Source organism: Eleutherodactylus coqui, chromosome 4 (genome assembly GCF_035609145.1).
Source record: "Eleutherodactylus coqui strain aEleCoq1 chromosome 4, aEleCoq1.hap1, whole genome shotgun sequence".
Taxonomy (NCBI): domain Eukaryota; kingdom Metazoa; phylum Chordata; class Amphibia; order Anura; family Eleutherodactylidae; genus Eleutherodactylus; species Eleutherodactylus coqui.
Window position 1 is genome coordinate 243,758,910 of NC_089840.1, and position 22,390 is coordinate 243,781,299.

General features: G+C 42.8%; 1 protein-coding gene across 1 annotated transcript in view; it reads left to right on the plus strand.

Moving 5' to 3' along the window:
• LOC136626161 (alpha-2-macroglobulin-like protein 1) overlaps positions 1 to 22,390 on the plus strand; it is a 176,651-nt gene that overhangs the window by 100,029 nt on the left and 54,232 nt on the right. Inside the window, exons 20-26 of the mRNA XM_066600968.1 lie at positions 3,014 to 3,134; positions 4,586 to 4,707; positions 7,623 to 7,674; positions 14,606 to 14,689; positions 14,811 to 14,987; positions 16,259 to 16,334; positions 21,632 to 21,788. Coding sequence (XP_066457065.1) covers positions 3,014 to 3,134; positions 4,586 to 4,707; positions 7,623 to 7,674; positions 14,606 to 14,689; positions 14,811 to 14,987; positions 16,259 to 16,334; positions 21,632 to 21,788 — 789 coding nt within the window. The remainder of the gene's footprint in view (positions 1 to 3,013; positions 3,135 to 4,585; positions 4,708 to 7,622; positions 7,675 to 14,605; positions 14,690 to 14,810; positions 14,988 to 16,258; positions 16,335 to 21,631; positions 21,789 to 22,390) is intronic.

A 22,390-nucleotide genomic window follows, 5' to 3' on the forward strand; every position in this document is an offset into this window, starting at 1 on the left:
TCCATCTGAGGGTTACCGCAGAGATGCTGAAAACAGCAACGACATACCACAGTGGACCAACTGACCCAGCAGTACAACAGCAGAGAAGATAGACAAATTTCCACAATGACCATGTAGCGTACCTTGCATCGATGGGGGTTTAATAGCCGAAGATCGACAAGTGTGCCTCTCATGACCCTGCATCATCACCAGCAATGCCTTGCATAGACCCAGGAAGATGTCAGTGAACCTTGGACACATGGTAGAGGGTCATCTGGAGTGATGAATCCTATTTCCTGCTGAACCATATTGATAGCCAAGTTCACACCTGGGATAAACAGCATGAAGCTTTATCCAATGGGTGCTCCGTTGGGGTTCAACAGGCGAGTGGTGCCAATGTCATGGTCTGGGGAGCGTGTTTCTGGCATGGCCTAGGACTTTTGATTATCATATCTCAATCCTTGAATGGTGACTGCTACAAGGACATGTTAGCTGACCATCTGCACCCATATTTTTAGCAAGTGTTCTTCAACCACAGTGCCATCTTTCAACAGGACAAGGGTCCAGATCATCAGGCTTTGATCACTAGGGAGCGGTTGGAGAAACACGACAATGAAGTCTCCACACTGCCTTGCCCCCGAAACACACTGAGCTGTAAACCCATTGCTAAACTGTAAACATGTTTAGGATGTGCTAGAAAAGGCTGGAAAATTTGCTCCCACTTATTTGCAAAATGTAAACTAACTGACGGAGTTGCTTCAGTGGGCATAGATCGAGTGGGGCATGGAGGATGTTTGCCACATGGTGGAATCTGTTCCCTGACACCTGAAAGCTGTAATTGCCCAAAAAGATGGACCAACTAGTATTTAAGTAGGTGTTCCTACTGAACTGGCTGTTCTGTGTAGTATAGCATAGTCAGCAATGTTATTCTGTACTCCAAATATAACAGAAACAAAAAAATATTGTCAAACGGACACCAAAGTGGTGTCTATCTCACTAATGACAGTGAATGGTTCCATTCATTTCTGTTGGGGGTTCCACAACAATACTGTTTTTGACACCTGTGACATAACCCTCAGATGGAATTGGAATACTCCTTCAGTGCATCAAACATTTCAGCCTCATACATTGGGCATTGGTGCAAAATATTAAACACAAAAAGCTATGCGATCTCCATAGAAAGGCATCAAGAGTAGAATAAGTCATACTGAAGAGTTCAGTAGGACCGATGTTAGATTACACTTTTCCAATAAGTTGTGCTTTACGGCTTCTGCTTATAATAAAAGCCAATGATGCAGTCCAAGATCCATTGTTTGACGCATCTCAATGGCACCCAATGAACCCTATTAACTTACAGTGGAATCTGTGTATATGCAGTATTATTTTTGTCATAAAATCTGACAACACTGCCTATGAAGTTTCCATTGTAGGTGTGAAACATTGGAGGTTGGAGCTTTAGGCCAGCATCACATGGGCAATTTTGTGTGTACAAATTTTGCATGAGCAAACGAAGAGAATAGAACCCATTGGTCTTCAAAGACTTTGTTCACATTTCTTTATTTTCCATGCGTATTTCAGTCACGCCAAAAAAAAAATAAAACATGTTCTGTTTTTATGCTAATTTGCACACCAAAATGTCCCCATAGAAGTCAGTGGGATGTGTGCAAATGCATGCACAATGAACAAGGAGATGCATTAAACACTGCATAATTCCATTGAAAAAAAGAGCACATCTGGAACTCATTTAGACTATTCAGCCATTTCAAATTGGTGCGTCTGCTTGCTGTGCACAAACAAACATTTCTTGCTGGCGTAAAAATGTACAATAAACTATGCTGATGCGCACTCAAAAAGCCTAGTTTGTTCTGCAAAAACGCTATGCTCATGCGTGCGCAAATACACATACTCATGTGAAGTCAACCTTAAAGTGAATACACACTTGCGTTATTCTTGTGCGTTTTTTTCACGCGATTTCGCAGCGTTTTTTTACCGTGATTGTCAATGGGACTTTCTAATGTTAAAAACGCATCGCAAGTTGGTGCTTTGCAATTTTTGTGCGATGTGTTTTTAACATTAGAAGGTCCCATTGACAATTGCGCAAAAAAAGCGCAGTGATATCGCGCGAAAAAAACGAGCAAGAAAAATGCAAGTGTGCAGGAGCCCTGAGTCACACAATATCACAGAACCATTATCCATTCAAATCTTTCAGATTGTTTCTAGAGCAGGTTGACAGTCTGTAGTCAGTGTCAACACAAGGAGTGGTTTTTGGGGTCTTCTGGATTTGGGTATCCATAGGTAAGAAGCCAAATACAAGCCTGAGATCACCATCCACAATGCCAAAAGTTGTCTACAAGTAACAGGATGGAAGGCATAGCAGCTGCTATTGGGTTCAGCAAATACGGAGGTCCATCTCCACTCCAACAAAAGTAAGATGCACTAACTATAACTGTGGATGATTGAAAGAGAGACTGAGAACATGAAATCAGAGGCCTAGGAGAGATAGAAAATAAACAGGGGACAAAGTGGAATCCAAACCCCACTTCCCAGCCTTTTCCCCACCTCCCTAATCGATTTTAACCTTCAAATCCGCAGTGAATCGGCTAATGTACTTGCAGATGCACTGCAGATCATAAGCTCCCATAGAGATGAATGGAGTACATCCCCGTGTGATCCACGGTAAAATGGAGCATGCTGCGATTTATTATCCATGCGTGCCATCCGCAAATCGAAAAAAATCACATCTGCAGGTGTTAAATTTAGTGCGGACGCCCCATTTATCTCTATGGGCATATTGAACTGCGGATTGTCCATGCGGGTGACCCCTGCAGATTCCACAATTCAATTTTGCCCATGGACAAGGCCTGAGGTATCGAGGCTCTTATTATTGCATTGTGTAATGCTCATGGTTTTGCTAAAAGCTCCACAAGAATGCAAACTTCAGTTGACTAAAAACATTGACCATGCAGACGATAAACATATTTTGTCTCTTTTTCTGCACTTCTCAAATATATATTTCTATTTTCTTTCTTAACAGATTAGCGTGTCATTGTCCAAATCAGAAGATCTGATTACAGCCCAGGATAAGGAGCAGCACAAATGCGTCTGTGAGGGGCACTCACACACATTCTCCTGGGATGTTTCAGCCTTAAAACCAAGTACTGTAATGATTAAATATTTTTACATTAAGGCCTCATGTCCATGGGCACGCACTGTTTCCAAGTGTGGAATCCTGCAGCCGTTTCCACCCGTGTCCACAGCCATGAGCCCTAAAAAAAAAATTTCTTACCCGCCTTGCTCACGTGCGGGTCTTCTCCATCGCGGCTGGATCTTCTTTCTTTTGCACGGGGGCCGCGTCACATTTGCAATGCTTTTTTTTAATCTCCTGCTTTCCTGCGGATTTACGACACGTCCGTAATGTCGTCTGCAGGTGTGCCGCAGGTCGGGCGGCTTTTATTGACTTCAATGGAATCCATCCGTGCGGGAAAACGCCAAAAATGGAGCATGTTGCTTTTTTTCCTGCACGCTGGGAGAACATGACATTTGCAGGTATTTAATTACCTGTGGATGCCCAGTGATTGTCTATGGGCATATTAAACTGTGGATCATCCGGGCAGGTCACCCAAGGGGATTCCAAAATTCAATTATGCCCGTGGACAGGAGGACAGAAGTTTTCTTACAAGGAAAAATATTTGATTTTTGTTTACTGTCATACATACAATGGGGTTGTTTTCTTTTGGCTAGTAGATTATAAAAATATTGCGTTAGAGTCTTGCATCCATATACTAGGAGCCCATAAGGCCGTGTTCAGAGGACAGGTTCCTAGTACAGAGCCCTAGGGCATCTGTGTACTGCCATACTGGCTCCGAAGGCTTCTGTACATACAGAGATATCATTCCCAAAGAAGTACATATGGAATTTATTGGATGTGTCACATTTTGATGTCAAATTTATATGGAAGCCAACAGAAAAGTCTCTGAATGCTTCTATATGAAGGTCTACAAAGGACAGCAGTGACGCAATCCATCTGTATGAGAGCTCTATGTGTATAAACCATGTCAATAAACCTCCTAGCATTGCAGTTAGATTAATTTAATCTAACATTTTATAAACCAGACAGCGTGATATTCCAGCTCTTGGGTTCAGCACAGTAATCAAAAATCATTTTCTAAGGAAGAGCAAAGAAATTGCCATTCCTAGAAAGCATAGTCATAATAGCAGATCTTGTGCCTCTTCCGGTAGATTATTTATCTGTACAAGGTAATTTTATATACTATGTTTCTATAAACAATCATTAATGCAGAGTATGTTATTATTTAGTACCTACCATGTCTCATTGATGACAAATTATAGGAATTTTACTATAGGAGAAACACGAGAAATGCTTCCAACCAGAAGGAAATGATCTGCTTTTAAAAACACTGTCTGAGCGCCCGCTGGCAACTTTTTATGATGATAATGATAAAAAGAAACTAAGTTTTAGAGTGCAGAAACCTCACATATTTACTGAAAATAGTTAAAATGCCATACAAGCTATTTTATGAAGCCCTCCACAATATGTTCTTTTACTTTCTAGTAATGATGACATGACTCTACTTTGATTTTTCAGAGGCACTAAAGCTTCATGTTGACAGTGGATCTATAGAAGTGGAGGGAGACTGCACCCAAAATGATCTTGTGATAGGAGATGACCACAGAAAGGATTCAGTGGAGAAAACCGTTGTGGTGAAGGTGAGGTACTGTACATTAACCACAATGTACAGTATAATGTACTGATAAAGCTGTAGTTTTATTAACCCCTTAATGACACGGCCCCTTTATTTCCCATTTTCGTTTTTTCCTCCCCCCTTTAAAAAAATCATAACTCCTTTATTTATCCATCGATGTCGCTGTATGAGGGCTTGTTTTTGGCGGGACGAGTTGCAGTTTTCAGTGGTGCTATTTAAAGTACCATATAATGTACTGAAAAACTTTTAAAAAATTCTAAGTGGAGTAAAATGAAAAAGAAACGACATTCCGCCATCTTGTTTCTACGGTGCACAAACTGCAACAAAAATGACATGATAACTTTATTCTATGGGTCAGTACAATTAGTACGATACCAAACTTGCATAGGTTTTTTTTACTATACTACTCTTGTTTTTTTTTCAAAGACATGTAATTTTTTTTCAATTATTTTCTGCAGTCATCTTGTGCGCGCAATAACCTTTTTTATTTTTCCATCGACGTAGTTGAGCAATGGCTTTTTTTTTGCAGGATGTTCTGTAGTTACTGCTAGTATCAATTTGGAATACATACGACTTTTTGATCGCTTTTTATTGCGTTTTTTTCTGTGAGGCAAGGTGACTGAAAAAGTGCATTTCTGGCGTTCTTTATTTTTTTGTCGGACGCTGTTCACAGTGCAGGGTAAATAATGTGCTACTTTGATAGATCGGACTTTTACGGACGCGGCGATACCAAATATGTATTTTTATTTTATGGTGTAGATTTTTTATAGATATGGCAAAAGGGGGATGATTTAACCCCTTCCCTCCCCAGGACGTACCGGTATGTTCTGGGAGCCTGGTACTTCCCGCAACAGGACGTACCGGTACGTCATCGGGATAGCGCGAGATCATGACTGACCTCGCACTATCCCGCAGCGGGAGCCGGCTGTCAGTCACAGCCGGCGTCCCGCTGCAACAGCAGGGGGCATCGGAGATGCGCCCCCCGCTGTTAACCCCTTCCCTGTCGTGCTCCCTCTGTGTCTCCGGCCGGCTCTCGCGATGTCATCTCGAGAGCCCGGCCTGTCACCATGGCAACAGGATGCCAGACACTGGCGTCCTGTATTGCCTGTGCCTATGATCGCTGTATAAGCGATAAGGCATGGCAGAGCAGTAGCTCTGCCATGCCTTATCACAGCGATCATAGGCACAGTGCCACAAGTCCCTCAGAGGGACTCAAATTGTGTAAAAAAAAAGAAAAGAAAAATGTTAAAAAAAGAAAAATGTTAAAAAATAATGTTTAAAAAAACCTTTTTTAATGCTTTTTCTAATAGCATAAAAAAATGTTAAAAAAAATTAAAACCCCACATATTGGGTATTGACGCATCTGTAACGTAGTGTACAAAAGGTGAACACACTTTTTATTTTGTACGACAAAAAGCGTAAAAAAACCCGCTAAAAAACAGAGGCAAAATGCTAATTTTTAGCATTTTGCCTCCCAAAAAATGCAATAAAAGTGATCAAAAAAGCCGTACATTCCCCAAAATGGTACCAATAAAAACTACTGCTCGTCTTGCAAAAAATAAGCCCTCATAGAGCTCCATACATAAAAAATTTAAAGAGTTACGGGACTTTGAATGCAGCTATAGAGAAAAAAAAAGATTTCCAAAAAAAAGGGGTTTTATTGCAAAAAAGTGTAAAAACCTAAAAAAATATAACAATTTCGGTATCGTTGTTACCGTACCGACCCGCAGAAAAAATTTAGTGTGTTATTTATGCTGCATGATTAACGCTGTAAAAAAAGAAAAAAAATCTATGGCAGAATTGATGCGTTTTCTCTCCCTGTTATCATAAAAAAATATACGATATAGTCTATGTACCCAAAAGTGGCACTGATAAAAACTACAGTTCGCCACGCAAAAAACAAGCCCTTATACGGCCGCGTCCACGGAAAAATAAAAAAGTTATGGCTTTTGAAAAATGGAGATGAAAAAATACCAAAAATCGCTTGGTCCTCAACGCCAAAATAGGCCATGTCATTAAGGGGTTAAACTTTTATTACTTTTTTTTTTACAATTAATAAAACTTTATTGATCTTTTTTTTACTTTTCATGCAATGCTTTGATCGCTCCTGCAGTATGAAGTAATGCTATAGCATTACATCATACTACAGTTTGACAGGCAGCCTATCAAGCCACCCCACGGGGATGGCTTATTAGGCAGTCACCTAAGGCAGCCCTGGGGCCTTTCAGAAGGCCCCCGGCTGCCATCACACCTGCACGGCTCCCCTGATATTACCGGGGGGAAGCGGTGTTCAGGGGATTTAAATGCCGCGATCAGCAGAATTGCCCGCGGGTGTCAGCTGTAATAAGCAGCTGACGCCCACGCTGTATGAAGACCGGTCGCCCCGCGACCTGTCTTCATACCTACCCCGACGTTCCAGGACGTAAATATACGTCCTGGAGAGGGAAGTAGTTAAAGAGGACCTGAATACTTAGTAATTGTAAGCCCTCATACAACTATACAGGATTGTATATTATCAGGTAAGTAATGGGCAGGTCAATTTTGAGGCACTGTATATCCTTATAGGTTCAGGAGCCATGACAGCAATTCAATTTATGTATTTACCAAATTTATAAAGTATAGAATATGTTTAGTAAGCAAGTATAAGATTGGGGTGCAAGCACTAGTTGTTCCCAGCATCAGCGCCAGTAGAGCCACCTTCAGGGCCAGCAGTGCCCCCTTCAGTAATGACAAGATAAAGCACCCTGTGTGAAAGCCCCAGTCATACACCTCTACGGGCCGCCCTGTGCCCCAGTTAGTACATGACTTGGAGGTCTTAGTGCAATTTGGAATAAGACAATTTACAATGAGCATCATGTGCTTAAAATACAGTGTATTACATTAATAGACTTTAAATAACCTTTTCTTGTTTTCTTTTAGCCAAAAGGACACGAAGAGGAAAAGGCAAAAACATTCCTTCTTTTGCCATCAGGTAACTCAAAATGAGAACATGAGTTTGGACAAATGCAGAGAATCAAGGATGTTCATTGAAAGATCTGCATAAATGAAAACTATAGCCACTCACAGTAGATTATAAGTACTGTTAGTCTAGGTTCACACTGCATCTTAGCATCATGTTCAGTTCGAAACTAAGCTACAGATACAGCTGTAACGTCTTCCGGCACTGGATAGGTATGGAGCCACGGGTGTAGTTACCGTGCAGGTCGTTGTCAGAAAATAGTCAGGGGGAAGCCAGAGATCGGTATCAGGTGGTCTCAGGATCGCAGTTCAATGGAGGAGGCGAGTATCGTTGTCAGGAGTAAAGCCAGAGGTCAGTTTCAGATGGTCTCAGGTTCGCTTGTTGTGGAGGCAGAGGAGAGAAGCTTAATCATGGCTGAAGCACAATAATCACGCACTGGGGGAGTGCCAGGCTTTTATGGTGATCCTAATCAGGATTCAGGGGGAGCTAGAGTAGGGACTTGCAGAATCTGGGAACAAGTCAAAAGTCATGCAAGGGAAGGGAGAGCTACTGACTGGAGCACAGGAAGTCTGGGGTTCGATCCCTGACAATAGCTAAGTTTAACATGACTGCTAACTTTCCGCAACAACTTATCTTAAGTCATAGAAAAGCTATATGGCAGTATGGGCGATTTCCTCGAGCGATTTTCACGCATAGCTAGACAGCGAGAAATCGCATGTTTGTAGAGCCCACACTTTCCTATGGGTTGTTCCACACATGCAATTTTTTTTTTGTAGCGTGCAAGCTAGAGAGATTACAAAATCGCAGCATGTCTATACTGCCGCGATTTGTGATCTTTGTAGCCCATGTTTCCCTATGGAGTCTGCGATTTTCTAGCATCACATATCATGCTATGTTCTGCGAGAAAACTCTGCCTGCTATGGAGATCTATGCAAATTCTCCAGGGCAAGGTTTTTTGTGCATCTCAGAAGGAAGAGGTGATTTCCCAATGCTTCACTTCACCCCTGCCTGATAATTAATTTTCTCGGGCTGTAAAATCGCATGAGAAAAACAGGACCACATGCAATGCAATGTTAGAATTTTTGCAAGAAAATCGCAAGCACATAGCAATGATAGCGATGCGATTTTCTCGCATCCAAATCGCTATTGCCCTGTGAAAGTGGCCTAAAGCTCCTTCAATCTCACAGGAGCAGTTCGGGTCCTTAGATGTTGGTGACAGCCACGGACCCGGAAGAGAAGGCAGAAGCAGTTTTGAACTGCTTCTAGCTTTTCTTTTGTGGGCTAGATAGTACTATTTAGTGAAAAGATAAAGCAGAAGTGCCAGTGTTCATATTCGACCTGGCAATCACATGTTCGATGGGTACCCCCAGCACAGCAGAGCTGCAGGGCTTTGGGAAACCCAGAACAGCTCTGCTAGTGACTATTCTCACTACAGGGGGATGTTGTTCCCTGTAACTAGGGCTTCTGTGGATCTCCACAGGTATAGTGGAAAAGTGTGAAATAGAGAACACAAAAAAAATTGTGTGAAAGTACCCAAGAGATATAACATCATGGGGGTCATAGATGGTAAAAAAAATACATTAAAAAAAATGTACACAATAAAAAAAATATATATATACATATATAAGAACCACCACTGACGCCAACCTAATCTATCGCCATATCTGGTCTGTAATCAAAGACTATACAAATGAGATATCAAAACGTATGAAACAAAATGGGCAACCAATTCCTTTACTTTATTTTAGCGTAAATATGCTAATTTTAAAAATAAGCTACAAATGAAAAATATATATTTTTTAGCTGTTTATCTGTAGTAAAATTCATTGAAGAAAAATATATTTAAAATACCCCTATATGTCATCAGAAACACAGGAAAAATCATGTTCGTAGGGGCCATGTTGCAGGCGTCAGGCTAGGTCAGGGGTACGGGAGAGCAGCATCCGGCTTAAATGTGCGCAGTAGTCGGGAGGATTTAAAGGACATTTTGGGAAGAGTGTGTGGGTGTGTGAGGCATTAAATACATATGAGAGAGGACTTGGGTCAGGTTTAGGGGGTACTCAATTGCTAATTTTGGCATGGACGACTCTGTCAATTCCATCAATAAGTAAAGTCTGGTGGTGGGCGAGGGTCAGCAGATGTCGGGGGGTGATGGTGGCGGTATAGACAGAAAAAGAGGGGGATGGAATATAATAAGATGACAGAGCAGAGGGGAAGGTTTATGTATGTTTTGAGGGTCTGCTGGGAGCGCATAAAAAAAATGGCAGGGAAAAACATTTGGCAAGATGCATATGTGGGGATTTTCTCTCTCCTTTTGCAGAAATTTAATTTGGGTAAGGGGAAGGCAACAGACTTAAAAAAAGGAGAGAAGATGACAGACGTTTACAAATGGGTTACAGGTGTTCGCCATTTTAGCATCCAAAAATTATTCCCCACTGTTTTGTTATATGGATGCAATTGGGGAAGTGTATCGGGTGTATGGCGGGAAAACCTGGCTCTGGAATAATGAGCAGTTCAGGCAACGGAAAGCATTTTACCCTAGTATTAGATTCGACCACAAAGACACAGGACTCTGGGTAATGATGATGGCTCTGGTGAGATACGGGCAGTCCTTTCATGGAGGAGCCGGGTCTTACAGCTTGGCTAGTGCTTCCCATTCTCTGGTCAACCTGGAAAAATCAATGGGGAAAAAAGCGGTACTGTGTTGGCAATTTAATGAGGGCAAATGCCAATCTTGGGGAAGCTGCAGATTAAAGCATATCTGTTCGCATTGCAAGGATGACATGCAAAGATGTGAAGTTCTCCATATCAGAGCAGCCTCGCATGGGGGCTGGGTCGAAGAGTCTTGGAGTTGGTTATAAAATTGGTCGAAGGGGGAGGCACCTCTCATTGGATGGTTTGTGTTGGTTCTGACGCTTCTTGGCACTGACAGGGGGGAGTCCTTGCAGAAATGGTGGAATTTTTACCCTTGTAAAGGCTATTGGTGTCAGTTGTAGTGCGGCTGGAGGCAATTGGGATATTTCCCTTTAAATAGTGAAGCGTCACATTTTTTTGGGCTCCAGGGACTTACCCGCTCTTAGTGATGCAGTAGTAAGTTGTAAACAAAAAATATAAAAAGGGGGCTTTGCTGGCAAAAGATCATTATTGAGTTGGCTTTTCACTTTCGCTTGCTGGGAGGCTATTGAAGAGGGGGATATTTTGCGGACTGAGTTTTCATATGAGATATTCTAGATTGGCTCAGTAATTCATTACTGGTGCTGTTGGTTCCTGATAAAACTGAAAGGCCTTAAACTTGTTGAACTTCCTGGGTATTACCATTGACACAGAGGTTCTGGAATATTTAAAAAGAAAAAAAAAGGATGCCAGCAGATAAAAATTGCAGTCCTTGCAGCAAGAGGTTAAAGGGGTTGTCCCGCGGCAGCAAGTGGGTCTATACACTTCTGTATGGCCATAATAATGCACTTTGTAATATACATTGTGCATTAATTATGAGCCATACAGAAGTTATAAAAAGTTTTATACTTACCTGCTCCGTTGCTGGCGTCCTCGTCTCCATGGTGCCGACTAATTTTCGCCCTCCGATGGCCAAATTAGCCGCGCTTGCGCAGTCCGGGTCTTCTGCTTTCTTCTATGGAGCCTTTCGTGCAGGATGCCGGCTCCGTGTAGCTCCGCCCCGTCACGTGCCGATTCCAGCCAATCAGGAGGCTGGAATCGGCAATGGACCGCACAGAAGAGCTGCGGTCCACGGAAGAAGAGGATTCCGGCGGCCATCTTCACAGGTAAGTATAGAAGTCACCGGAGCGCGGGGATTAAGGTAAGCGCTCCGGTAAGCTTTCTGTACGTCCCTGCATCGGGGTTGTCTCGCGCCGAACGGGGGGGGGGGGGGGGGTTGAAAAAAAATAAAACCCGTTTCGGCGCGGGACAACCCCTTTAACAGGGCCCAGCGAGTTAATAATGGTGCGAGATGCCGATATGTCAGATAATGCCTATGGGAACGTTTTTCATAGATGTTTGGCAACGACCACGTCGGGAGTAAAAGCAGCTCATCATTACATTCAATTAGGAAAGAACAAAAGGTGGTTTTAAAGGTGTGGATGTACTTTTTTAAAACGTTGCAAAATCGGTATTGATTTCTGAGTCATTCGAGAATTTTTAATGCGAACTGTTTATAGATGCGATGGGCATTTTGGGGTTCGGTGTGTACTTTTTTTTAAAGAAAGTGGTGCGTTGGTTAGTGGTCAAATGAGTGGGAGGAGGAATTTGATTGTGCTTGACTTTTTCCCTAATTATTGTAGCAATGACGCTATGGGGTAAAAGGTTTCATAACAATAAGGATAGGTTTTAGTGCGACAATTTAGGAGTTCAAGCTATTAACAACTTAACGGAATCCTTCCCCCCACCTCCCCCTTACTGGTAGTGAGTTTGCTACGCTATTTACCAGGTAAAAAACTCAAATGTGAATTTTCTCTCTCACTTTCAGTGGGAGTGTTTTTCGATTGTTAGTTTTGGAAGCAGAAGAAGGGAGGAGGACGTGCCCGTCACAGCTTTGGAGATTGTTGGCAAGCAGTAAATCATCTGATTCTTGCATCTTTGGCACTGGGAAAATGAAGAGCGTATGAGGCAGCTTGACGGGAATGGGAAGATTGGCTAGTGTGACATACGGATGGACAACAACAGGGTGGGAGCTTTACTATACTGGTTGGGAAACGCATCCACGGCCGGCTGGTCTGCAGCCAAAGTCAAATCGCCTTATGGCAGCTTTGGGTTTTGTTTTTTTTAATATTTAGATGGGGGGGGGGGCTAAAGGCGTGACAAAACTATTTTAGTAGGACAGACCCAAAAAGGTTGAAGGAAGAGGAATGGGTTACCAATGGAGTCCCATGTCATTTAAATTGTTGGAACAATTGTGGGAAGTATTGAAATAATTTAGTAATGGGTCCTTTGAAAGGGCCTTATTTAGAGTAGCCTTTTCCTTGGCGGTCTTCAGAGCCTTACGTTTAGTGAAGGTTGTTTTTTCCCAGTAAAAGGAGAGGAGGTGGTTTACATATGGAAGATGTGATGCTCTTTGAAGATCGGTTGGAGGTTTGGATTCGTCGTTCTAAGATGGATCAGGTTATTGGTCAAGTTCAGGGGGCACGAATGTGGCCAGTCGGTTGTTGGGATGTTTCTAAAAAGGTTTCAGGTCTAACTACAGGGCTGTTATTGCATCCTGGAGACAGTTCCTTTGTTTGTTCAAATTCCAATTTTTGTGGGTTTTCCACAAGACCTTGGCGAGCTTGGGACTTGATAGTTCCCTTTTCAGTTCTCATCCGTTTCGGGTGGGTGCGGCAACAGAGATGGCTAGCTGGGGCTTGGATTCAGAAGTGGCAGATCGGCAGTTAGGAATCCAGGCGTTATAGGTCTTATGTAAGGCATTTACTATAAAGAGTAAAAAAGGCTGGGGGAACTTGCTCAGCGGAAATGTAAAAAAATATTGATGTTTTCCTTTATGTTTTTGCAATATTTTTCATCTCTTATTTTGCAGATCGTTGCCCTGCCCTAGTGTGGTCACTAGCCCATTCCTATGTTTACTGGGGTGCAGAGAGGGCAAACATCTGTCCAAACGGGAGACAATTGGGGTTTGCTCAGAACATCGCAGCAATAGGGTGGATAGGATTGCATACTATTGCATGGTGCTGAGTCCTTCCAGAGATACAACACCTTGCGGGCTTATATAAGGGTCTCTAACATTTTGGTTATACACATCGGGGGCAATGGACTCGGTTGTAGGCCGTTTTGGGAACATATGTGGGATATCCATTACAATATCCTACGACTCTTAACTTCTTTCCTGGGGTTAACAGTGGTTTGGTCGGATATTGTGCCACATAAGACATGGCACAATGTTAGGTTGGTGGACAGGCTGAATAGAGCACGGGTAAAAGTAAACAGCAATTTTGGGTTTTGTAGCTCTTAATGGGGAAGTGACCATTAGGCATGTGGATTTGGAATCTCAGCATGGGAATTTTTAGAGGAGTCATAGTGTCCACTTAAATGTAGTGGGCATAGACCTATGGTCATTGGCGATTCAAGAGGTGATCGAGAGAGCTTTAGTGCTGTGGGGTGTGTTGCAGGCTTGAGATGGTCAAGTCATGTGCGCTGTGCTGAGTGGGGGGTTCCTTGGAGTCGATTATAAAATTGATCGAGGGGGGGAGGCAAGGTGTGGATAGCCACCTTCTCCCCTCTCACTGGATGATTGGATGGTGTGTGTTGGTGTCTGGTGCTTCTTGGCTCTGACAGCGGGGAGTCCTTGAGGAGATGGTGGAGCCTATAGCCTTCTAAAGGCTGGTGGAGTCTCTGAGTCAGTTGGAGTGCGGCTGGAGGCAATTGGGATATTTCCATTTAAATGGTGAAGGGTCAGATTTTGGGGTCTAAGGACCTCCCCTTTTTGGTGGATGGTTAAATTATTTTAGGGATTTTGGTTAAAGTATTAATATATGTTAAATTGTTTGTAATAAAATGGCTGCTATGTCCAAATTGTCCACAAGCTTAGAAGTGTTTGTCATCATTGGGGAAGTAGCGGGTGTGGGGTTGGTAAATCAGAGGTTATGAAGGTCCTGGAGAGGGGAAGGGGGGTAGCAGCAGGTAACGACTCTGGTATACCTGAGTCATGCTGATCTGACTTGTCAGCACTGCTGATGTGGGCAGCACTGGTCACTAATGATGCATACAAATGCAGAGTGTGCATCAGGTGGTCAGTGAAGCTGATGTGGCCATCTTTGTCTGTCCAGGCCCGGAGAGTTAATTGTATAGGGGTTTTCCAGACAAACTATTGATGACCTATTCTCAAGATAGGTCATCAATAGTTGACAGCTGAGGACCCGCCACTCGGGATCCCTGCGATCAGTTGGAGGTGTGAAGGGGCAAATGATCACAAACATCTGTTTTATCTCTACTCTTACAGATAACAGAGAGGCAATTCATTTTAACATTGATGTTCCAGAGAGACTAGTACCCGGCTCTGAACATGCACACGTGATTATTCAGGGTGAGTAATGCTCAGTGATATATATCCTACCTGGGAAATCTCACCTTGTACAGAAATATAATACTGCAGTCAGTATATTATGGTTTTCTGTGTGTAAATGATTTATAACATGTTTTCTCAGGTGAAATTTTGTCCAATTTTATGAGTAACATAGACAGGCCCATCAATATGCCTGATGGATGTGGGGAACAGAATGCAGCAAAGATGTTCAGATATGTTTGCTTACTAAACTATCTTGAAAGCACACAAAAACTGACACCCAAAATTAAAGCGAAGCTTACAGAATCATTGGTTAAAGGTGAGTGACATGATTAAAACATGATGCTCTATATAGTTATTATAATTGTCATTCCTTTGTTCTTCCTGGGAATATACAAAGAATTTGACAACCAGGTGTTACCATTCCCCTTGTCAACATAATGTGTCTCTATACATTGCGACAGTGTCCAATCAGTGCTGATGGTCTCAGACAGTGTAGGGATGCTCTACTGATAAGGCTGCAGTAATAATTTGTTGTTTTATTTCTGCATTTCTAGGAGCAATAACAGAGGCATAGCACAGTGCACTGATACTGTCTAAACAATGCTGACAGTATTAAGGCCCTTTACACGCAATAATTATCGCTTAAAATTCATTCAAATGGCCTAAAGTAAGTGATAATCGTTACATGTAAAGGCGGACAGTCATGCACTATTCGTTCACTTATCGTTTAACGCTGGTTTTTAGCAAGCATAAAAATAGCTCCATTTAAATGGAAATAGTTCCGTATTTTGAGCTTGACAACCTGAGGGGAGTAAACAATGTACTCCTTCTGTATGCTTTGCAGCATACACAAGGAGCATACACAACGCCCACCCGAGCAAACAACTAGTTCCCCTTCTATAAAGTTTACTTTAGCTAAGGAGGGAAATAGAGCCATTATCTGTAGGTGTAATTGTATGCAAAGATGTCCTCAGTTCGTTCAGTCATTTGACCATTATCTTTGCGTGTAAAAGGGCCTTTAGTTTGTCTAGTGACATACACACTCTATTGATAAGGAGATGGTCACTCCCCATTGTCAGTTTGTTCACATATTTTAGTAGGAATAACACAGGAGTAACAGAATTTAGAGGTCTGACAAAAGTTGGCCCAGTATTGTTTTTAAGAAAATAAAGTATTTATGTTAAAAAACATGTCGGTGGAGCTGACGGATTACACCAGATTGTCCTTCACTTATTTTTCATTTTAAAAAATGCACTGGCACCGTGGGGAGTGTGTGTAATTTGTATGCACTGTGTGTTTGTGCACGCAAATATGTAGAAACAAAATCTTGATTTTGTGCCCATATGCTCCACAAATACGCACATTACCTGCATATTCGCCGCACATTTGCAGAATTCTTTGTAGCACATATTACATATTTTTGAGTGCAAAGTACGGCCATGTAAATGAGCCCATTGAAATCAATGGTTGCTATTCTCTGCGTATTGCGTGTGCAATATACTGTGCAAATATAGACGTGTAAGTCCGGCCTTAATGGAAAAAGTTTAGAGATGTATGCCGGGATAATTTTTCACTCTTTATCTGCAGGCTACCAAAAACAGCTCACATTTAAGACTGAAGGTGAAGCCTACGCATTTTTCCTAGGTTCAGAGCCAAATGTATGGTATGTACAGTATAAAAATGAGAAACCAACTACCATATCTAGTAAACTGACAAGAGTATATCATGCATAAAAGTAAAGTCAATTATTCTGTGTCACTCCTTCAGTTTTCAACTCATCAAAATTCATGTTATTAACCCATGCACTATATATATCTATATATATATATATATATATTACAGTTGCGTACTTTGCCAATTGACTCATATTTTTTCACAGGATACACAAGTATTAAAAAGAGTAGTGGAATAAGCACTTAGAACTGCTTCTAAGGAAAATCACATTGCAATAGTGTAATTTTTCTTTAAATTCTATCTATAGTAGAAAAGTCACCCAAAAAAGTGCAACATAAATGTCACATACAAAAATGTTAGGAAAAAAAAGACAAATCCAACCTGCTATAGTTTTTAAGCAATTGCAGGCTCATGAACACATATTATGCCTTGTTGATAAATCTGGCAAATACTGCACTAAGAAAGAGACTGGCACATTGCTTTTATGGTATGTTGATACAAATAAATCCACTTTTGTGTGTTTTAAGGAATACTCTGGCCTTTAACTGCTGACCTATCCCCTGAATAATTCATCAGTAGTTGATGGCCGGGGGTCTACTGCTCTAGACAAGTCTATCAGCTAATCGTCCGGCGCGCTGCACTGTCATCATCAATGGTCAGAGAAAAAAATCATAGCGCCGGCTTTGCTTCCATTGAAATCAGTGGGAACGCTGCACTGCTCCTTCACTCTCTGCTCAGGACTTTGGTCAGGATGTCACATGCTGTCCTGAGCAGGAAGCGTGAGAGCAGCATGGTACTCCCATTGTTTTCAATGCGTGTAAAGCTGGTGCTCCAACTTTCTCCTCTGATCACAGAGGATGACATCCCCCTGGTCTGCAGCAGATAAATACCAGCAAACTATTATGATCCCACTCAGAGCTGGTGTGTGCATGCTTTGTCTGAAGTGTCTCTCTCCTTCCATAAAGACAGTCATGGACACCTGCTGTCCCTGCCCTCATTGCAGTTTCTGGGGTGCATGCATTGAGTAGTGTTTGGTACGGTGACCATGCAGATGACCCACAGGTTACTCCTTATCACTTGGCAGGTGTGGCCTCCAGACGTCTTATGTACTATGTGTGTGTCAGATGGGTGATGTCTAACACTGTTCTCTAAGTCAGCACGGTGGCTGACTCTCTATTTCCTTTGTGTGAGTACACTTGGACTGGCTATGGTTTACCATCTGTATGCATGTGAGCTCTAGGTGGGGTTCCTGTTGTTTGCACAACCTGGCATGTTGGTGTGAACAGGGACCTCTGTGGTATGTCTGTGCAAGTGGCCAGACATGTGCTGTATGTGCTGTTTTGGTCAGTGTGGGTAAACAGTGTTGTGGTCAATGTGTGTTTAGTGCATCTCTCCAGGTTCCTGATCAGGGATAGCCAAATCACTAGAAGAAGACCGTGGGGCTGACCTTATCAGGACGATTACTCCACTTTTAGGCAGGGGTGCCCCAGTTTCCATGGGACAGGGGTCCTTCCATCTTAGCCTGGAGAGGTGCATTTGCTCCTTGCAATACTATATGTGAGTGTTTGCAGTTTGTAAATGTGAAAGATGACATTTGACAGGACAACTCAGGATCTCCTCAGAAAATGGTGTTAATTTTACATGCACACAGACCCTAGTGGATTATCATCCTAAACCAGAGTGTGTATATAAAGAAATTCAAACAACCTTATACAGTGCGGGCTAGCTTAATCACAGATTCATAACTAATGGTTAACACTTGGAGGAAGAGCTAATACAGAAAGAATTTATTATCACCTTCTACAAGAAAAGTAGTATGAGGAGAGGTATGCAAGTTGGGCTATCTTGCTATCCAATTACATCAGTCTGAGCAGAGAAGACTACAATATACCTTAGTTTTCTGTCTGATAACAGAAAGGCAATAGTAGCTAAAGTACTATTAGTTAAAGTATAATTTTTCTATGTCCTCATACCACATTTTTCCTCCCTTTGATAGCTATCACTAGCCTATAGCCTGTCATCCTAATTTAGGGGTTTATGCCCCCATTAACATGAGCATAGCCTGCGTATCCCATTCTCCATCAGCATCTATGCATGTTTTAGAGGGAGTATATATTAGATTATAGCATATGATCTGTGAACCTTGTTCACACATGTAGTAGGTGGTCTTATTGAATGTGCAACCCCTACTTGTCTCCCCTTACCTGTGTAGTAAGTATGGTACACTAATGTTCCTGTGGTTTGTGTACTCATTCTAGCTTCTTGCATACATTTATCACAATTATTGGCACAAGTCCAAATTTCCTGTATAGCATAATCCCACCGCCCCCAACACAATCTTTAGTAGGTTCTTCATTCTTCTTGTTGTCTTGCAGTTGTAGCTCTTCCCTCTCCTAAGTGTTTGAGAAAAAAACACAATGTTTCTGTGTGAAAACCACTGTCTCTGTGAAGAAAAACTATCTCTATGTAGTAAACACTGTCTCTATGTAGTAAAGACTGTCAGCTGGTGCCTACTGGGCTTCCAGGAGGGGGCAAGGTCCTTGTCTGGTCCAAGGCACTTCTAGAGGTCTTTTTTTTTTTTTAAGGTAAACTTCAAAAAAATCTGTCGTGTGTGGTAAGCAGGCATGGTCAGTGTTGGCCACTTTGACTCTGGTCTGGTGGATTCAAGGTCCCATCTCAGCCACTTTAATAATAGTCGGGGTAGATAGGATAGAGGTGTATGGACCCTTTCACCTAGGTTTGTGAGACCTCTAGTGCCAATCTTTCACCCACACTTTTTTCCCTGGAAGAAAAGAACTACAAAGCAGTATCCAGACATACAGGTAACTTTAGCACAGCAATATTTAAACAAATAGGTAACCTGCTCTTTTGGTGATGGTTGCCTTGGTTTTACCCAGGGCAAGCATCTGCTGGTGATTTTATAATTTCTCCCACTGCTTTGTTGTCTGCTCCAATCCCCAACACTACTTGTCTAGGCTTACCCTACATCATCTAAAGAGTGGAATACCCAGTTCTTTTAGTGGGGGCAAATCTGATTCTGAGCAGAGCAATGTGTAGGACTTCTGGCCATTTTAGGTGACTTTCCTGACAAAGCTTCCTTAGGGCAAGTTTTAAAGTCCAGTTCATACGCTCAGCCTTTCCTGAGGTCTGTAGGTAGTGAGCAAAGTACAATTTCCATCTGATCTTGAGACAGCTGACTAGCTCTTGCATGATCTCTGCAGCAAAGGCCGCTCCATTGTCTGACCCAAGCCGCATCGGTAGCCATGTCCTGGAATTATGTCTCTCAGTAGTGCTCTTGCCACTTTGGTCAAATTTTCAGTCCTAGCGGGGTAGGCCTCCACCCAGTCCGTGTAAGTGCAGACATAGACCAGGAGGTATGTCCATCCATCAGCTGCAGGCATTTGAGTAAAGTCCACTAATACATCTTGGAACAGAGCTGCACCATAAGATTATATCCCTGGAGTCTTCAGAGGTCCTTGTCTAGGACTATTTTCAGGGCAAATTACACATTTTCTGGTGCTCGCCTGGTAAATCTTGGGATGTATAGCACATCTTGGATTAGATCTTCCATAGTGGTGAACCCATAGCATGTTCTCGTGCACTTTTTTGACAATCTCTGTTGCTAATGGGACCACACTTCTTCCATCCGAGAGGATGAACCAGCCCTCAGGTGTGTATTTTCTATCTGGCTGCCTTTAGCCACTCCTGTTCACTTTGATTGTAGCAGGAGTTCCAGTTGTTTAGGGGAACCAGGAAAAGGGGTTGTAGCTTGACAGGACTTTCTGTGTTTAGGAGAGTGGCAGCTGGCTTGGCATCAGCATCTGCATCTCTGTTTCCCTGTGCAATGAGTGAGTCTCCCTTCTGTTTTCCTTTACAGTAAATGACCCACGCCTCTTCTGACAGTTCCAGAATGAGAGGAGCGTGCTTCACTTCTTGACTGGCTGAAGGGATCAGATCCTTTTCTCAGGGCCCCATTAACATAGAGTGTGAGGAAGGCATACTTTGAGTCAGTGAAGATATTGACTTTCATCCCAGCTGCCAGTTAGCTGTAGGGCTTCTGATAAGTGCAATAAGTTCTGCCTTTTGAGCTAAAGTTCCTTTAGGCAGTGGTTCTGCCTTTGTAGTAGCCTGTAGGGTGACCACTGCGTATCCAACATAGTGATGCCTTAATCCATGAAGCTGCTACCAGCTGTGTACTATTCGACATCAGGAGCTTCAAGCAGTGAGTCTCATGGATCAGGATGGCCACTAAAGACTTTATCCATCACCTCACAGAGTTTCTGGATTTAGAGTAATACATACTTCTAACTTCAGTCTTGGGTTTACACATAGGAGACCTTGGTACTTCGTCATGCGAGCATTTGTCAGCCTGTGGTGACCTTTAGCATCCATCAGAGTTAAGACAGAAGGTGATCCTATAATTGGCGTTCTGTGTTTTTCATATCTATCTGGGTCCAGACAACTATGAGGACTTTCCAGCCACTTCTTATCTCTGCATACCCTTCCCATCCTGGCACTTCCATCAATTAGCGCCTCAGTACACCCTCCTAGTACTAGTGCCCCCCGTGTCCCCCATAGAACTAGTGCACCTTCTGTAGCTCTGCAAAGTAATAAAAAAAAACTATGTCCTGGACTTACTAAGTTATAGTAGTCTTCTTTGTGTTAATTCTGTGGGCCCTAGAGTGTTTCTATGCACCTCACACCCACACCAGTCACTGACAGCCCGCCACTGTATACAGACTGTCTCCTCCCCCTAGTTCCGGACACACTGTACTCACAGGACCCAGGGGAGGGGACAGCCTGTGTATAGAGCAGTGCGCTGTCTTTGGCCAGCACCAGTGTGTGAAGTACATAGCGGTTGCTGCAGAAGCTGAATGTTTGTGGTGGCGGGGCCTGGGGGGCAGGACATACAGCAGACCTCCCATGACAGTGGGACAGACTCCCAAATTCAGGACTGTGTCACAGAATCCGGGACAGTCAGGAGGCCCAAAGTCACCTCAAGGCTTCGCTTCACCCACCCAGAGAAGCTCCCCTCAGTGCCCACAAACACTGATGATAACAACCCAGGGGCTGGAAAGAGCTAGAAGGATCCGGCTACTTTCTTCCAACCAGCACCACACCGGTCCGTCTGTTTGGTCTAATATCAGTTCTATAGACGTAAATGAGGCAGCGCTGCAGCACCAGACAGAACTTGTGGGCAGGGGTAATACTTACTGATAAAAAAAAATGTTGCTATGACTTTCTAATCCTGTACAAACCTTGTAAATGTGTAATGTTGTATCACAGGCTCACAGCAATGACAGTCAGTGCTTACAGTGGAGCGCAGAAGTACATATATATAAATGAGAAGCACATTCAAGAGATATGGAATTGGCTGCAAACCCTACAAAAGTCTAATGGCTGCTTCGCATATGTGGGAGATTACTACAACAATTACGAGAGGGTAAATATATATTTCAAATCTATATATTAGCACACACTAGTACAGGATAAATCTGGGCAGTGGACAGCGATTTATAAAATTGGTTGCAAGGAACAGTGAAGCAGATCGCCATGATGACGACAGACTTTTTCCAGCCACAACTCGTCTTTAAACACTCTGTACTTTGGGGGTCATTCAAAAGAGCGTATGAGTACAATGCTGCAAGTCTAGCAGTGTTGTACTCAGCGCAGCACCTACACGTACGGACTGCGATTGCAACTGCGCATGCCCGGGATTCTGACGTCATGGACATGCACAGTGTGACTTTTTTGTTTTTTAAATTCCTTGCTTTGTTCAGAGCAGGGCTGCGTGTTAAACGCTGTCCATTTGCAGGCATTTCGAAGGGGCAGCGGTTGAATATACAGCCCTTGAAGGGCTGCGTATTAAGCTTGGAGAAATAAAGCATGCTGCAATTTATTTCTCCTGCGTTTTATATGCAGTGTCCCTTCGCAGTTCCAACGTTGGCATGCGTTTTGGCTGCGTTTTCAGCACAGCTGAGAACATAGCCAAGGAGGCAGGAAACTTTTTTTCAGACTTGCTGGCATAGCAACCTGCGTTTAACG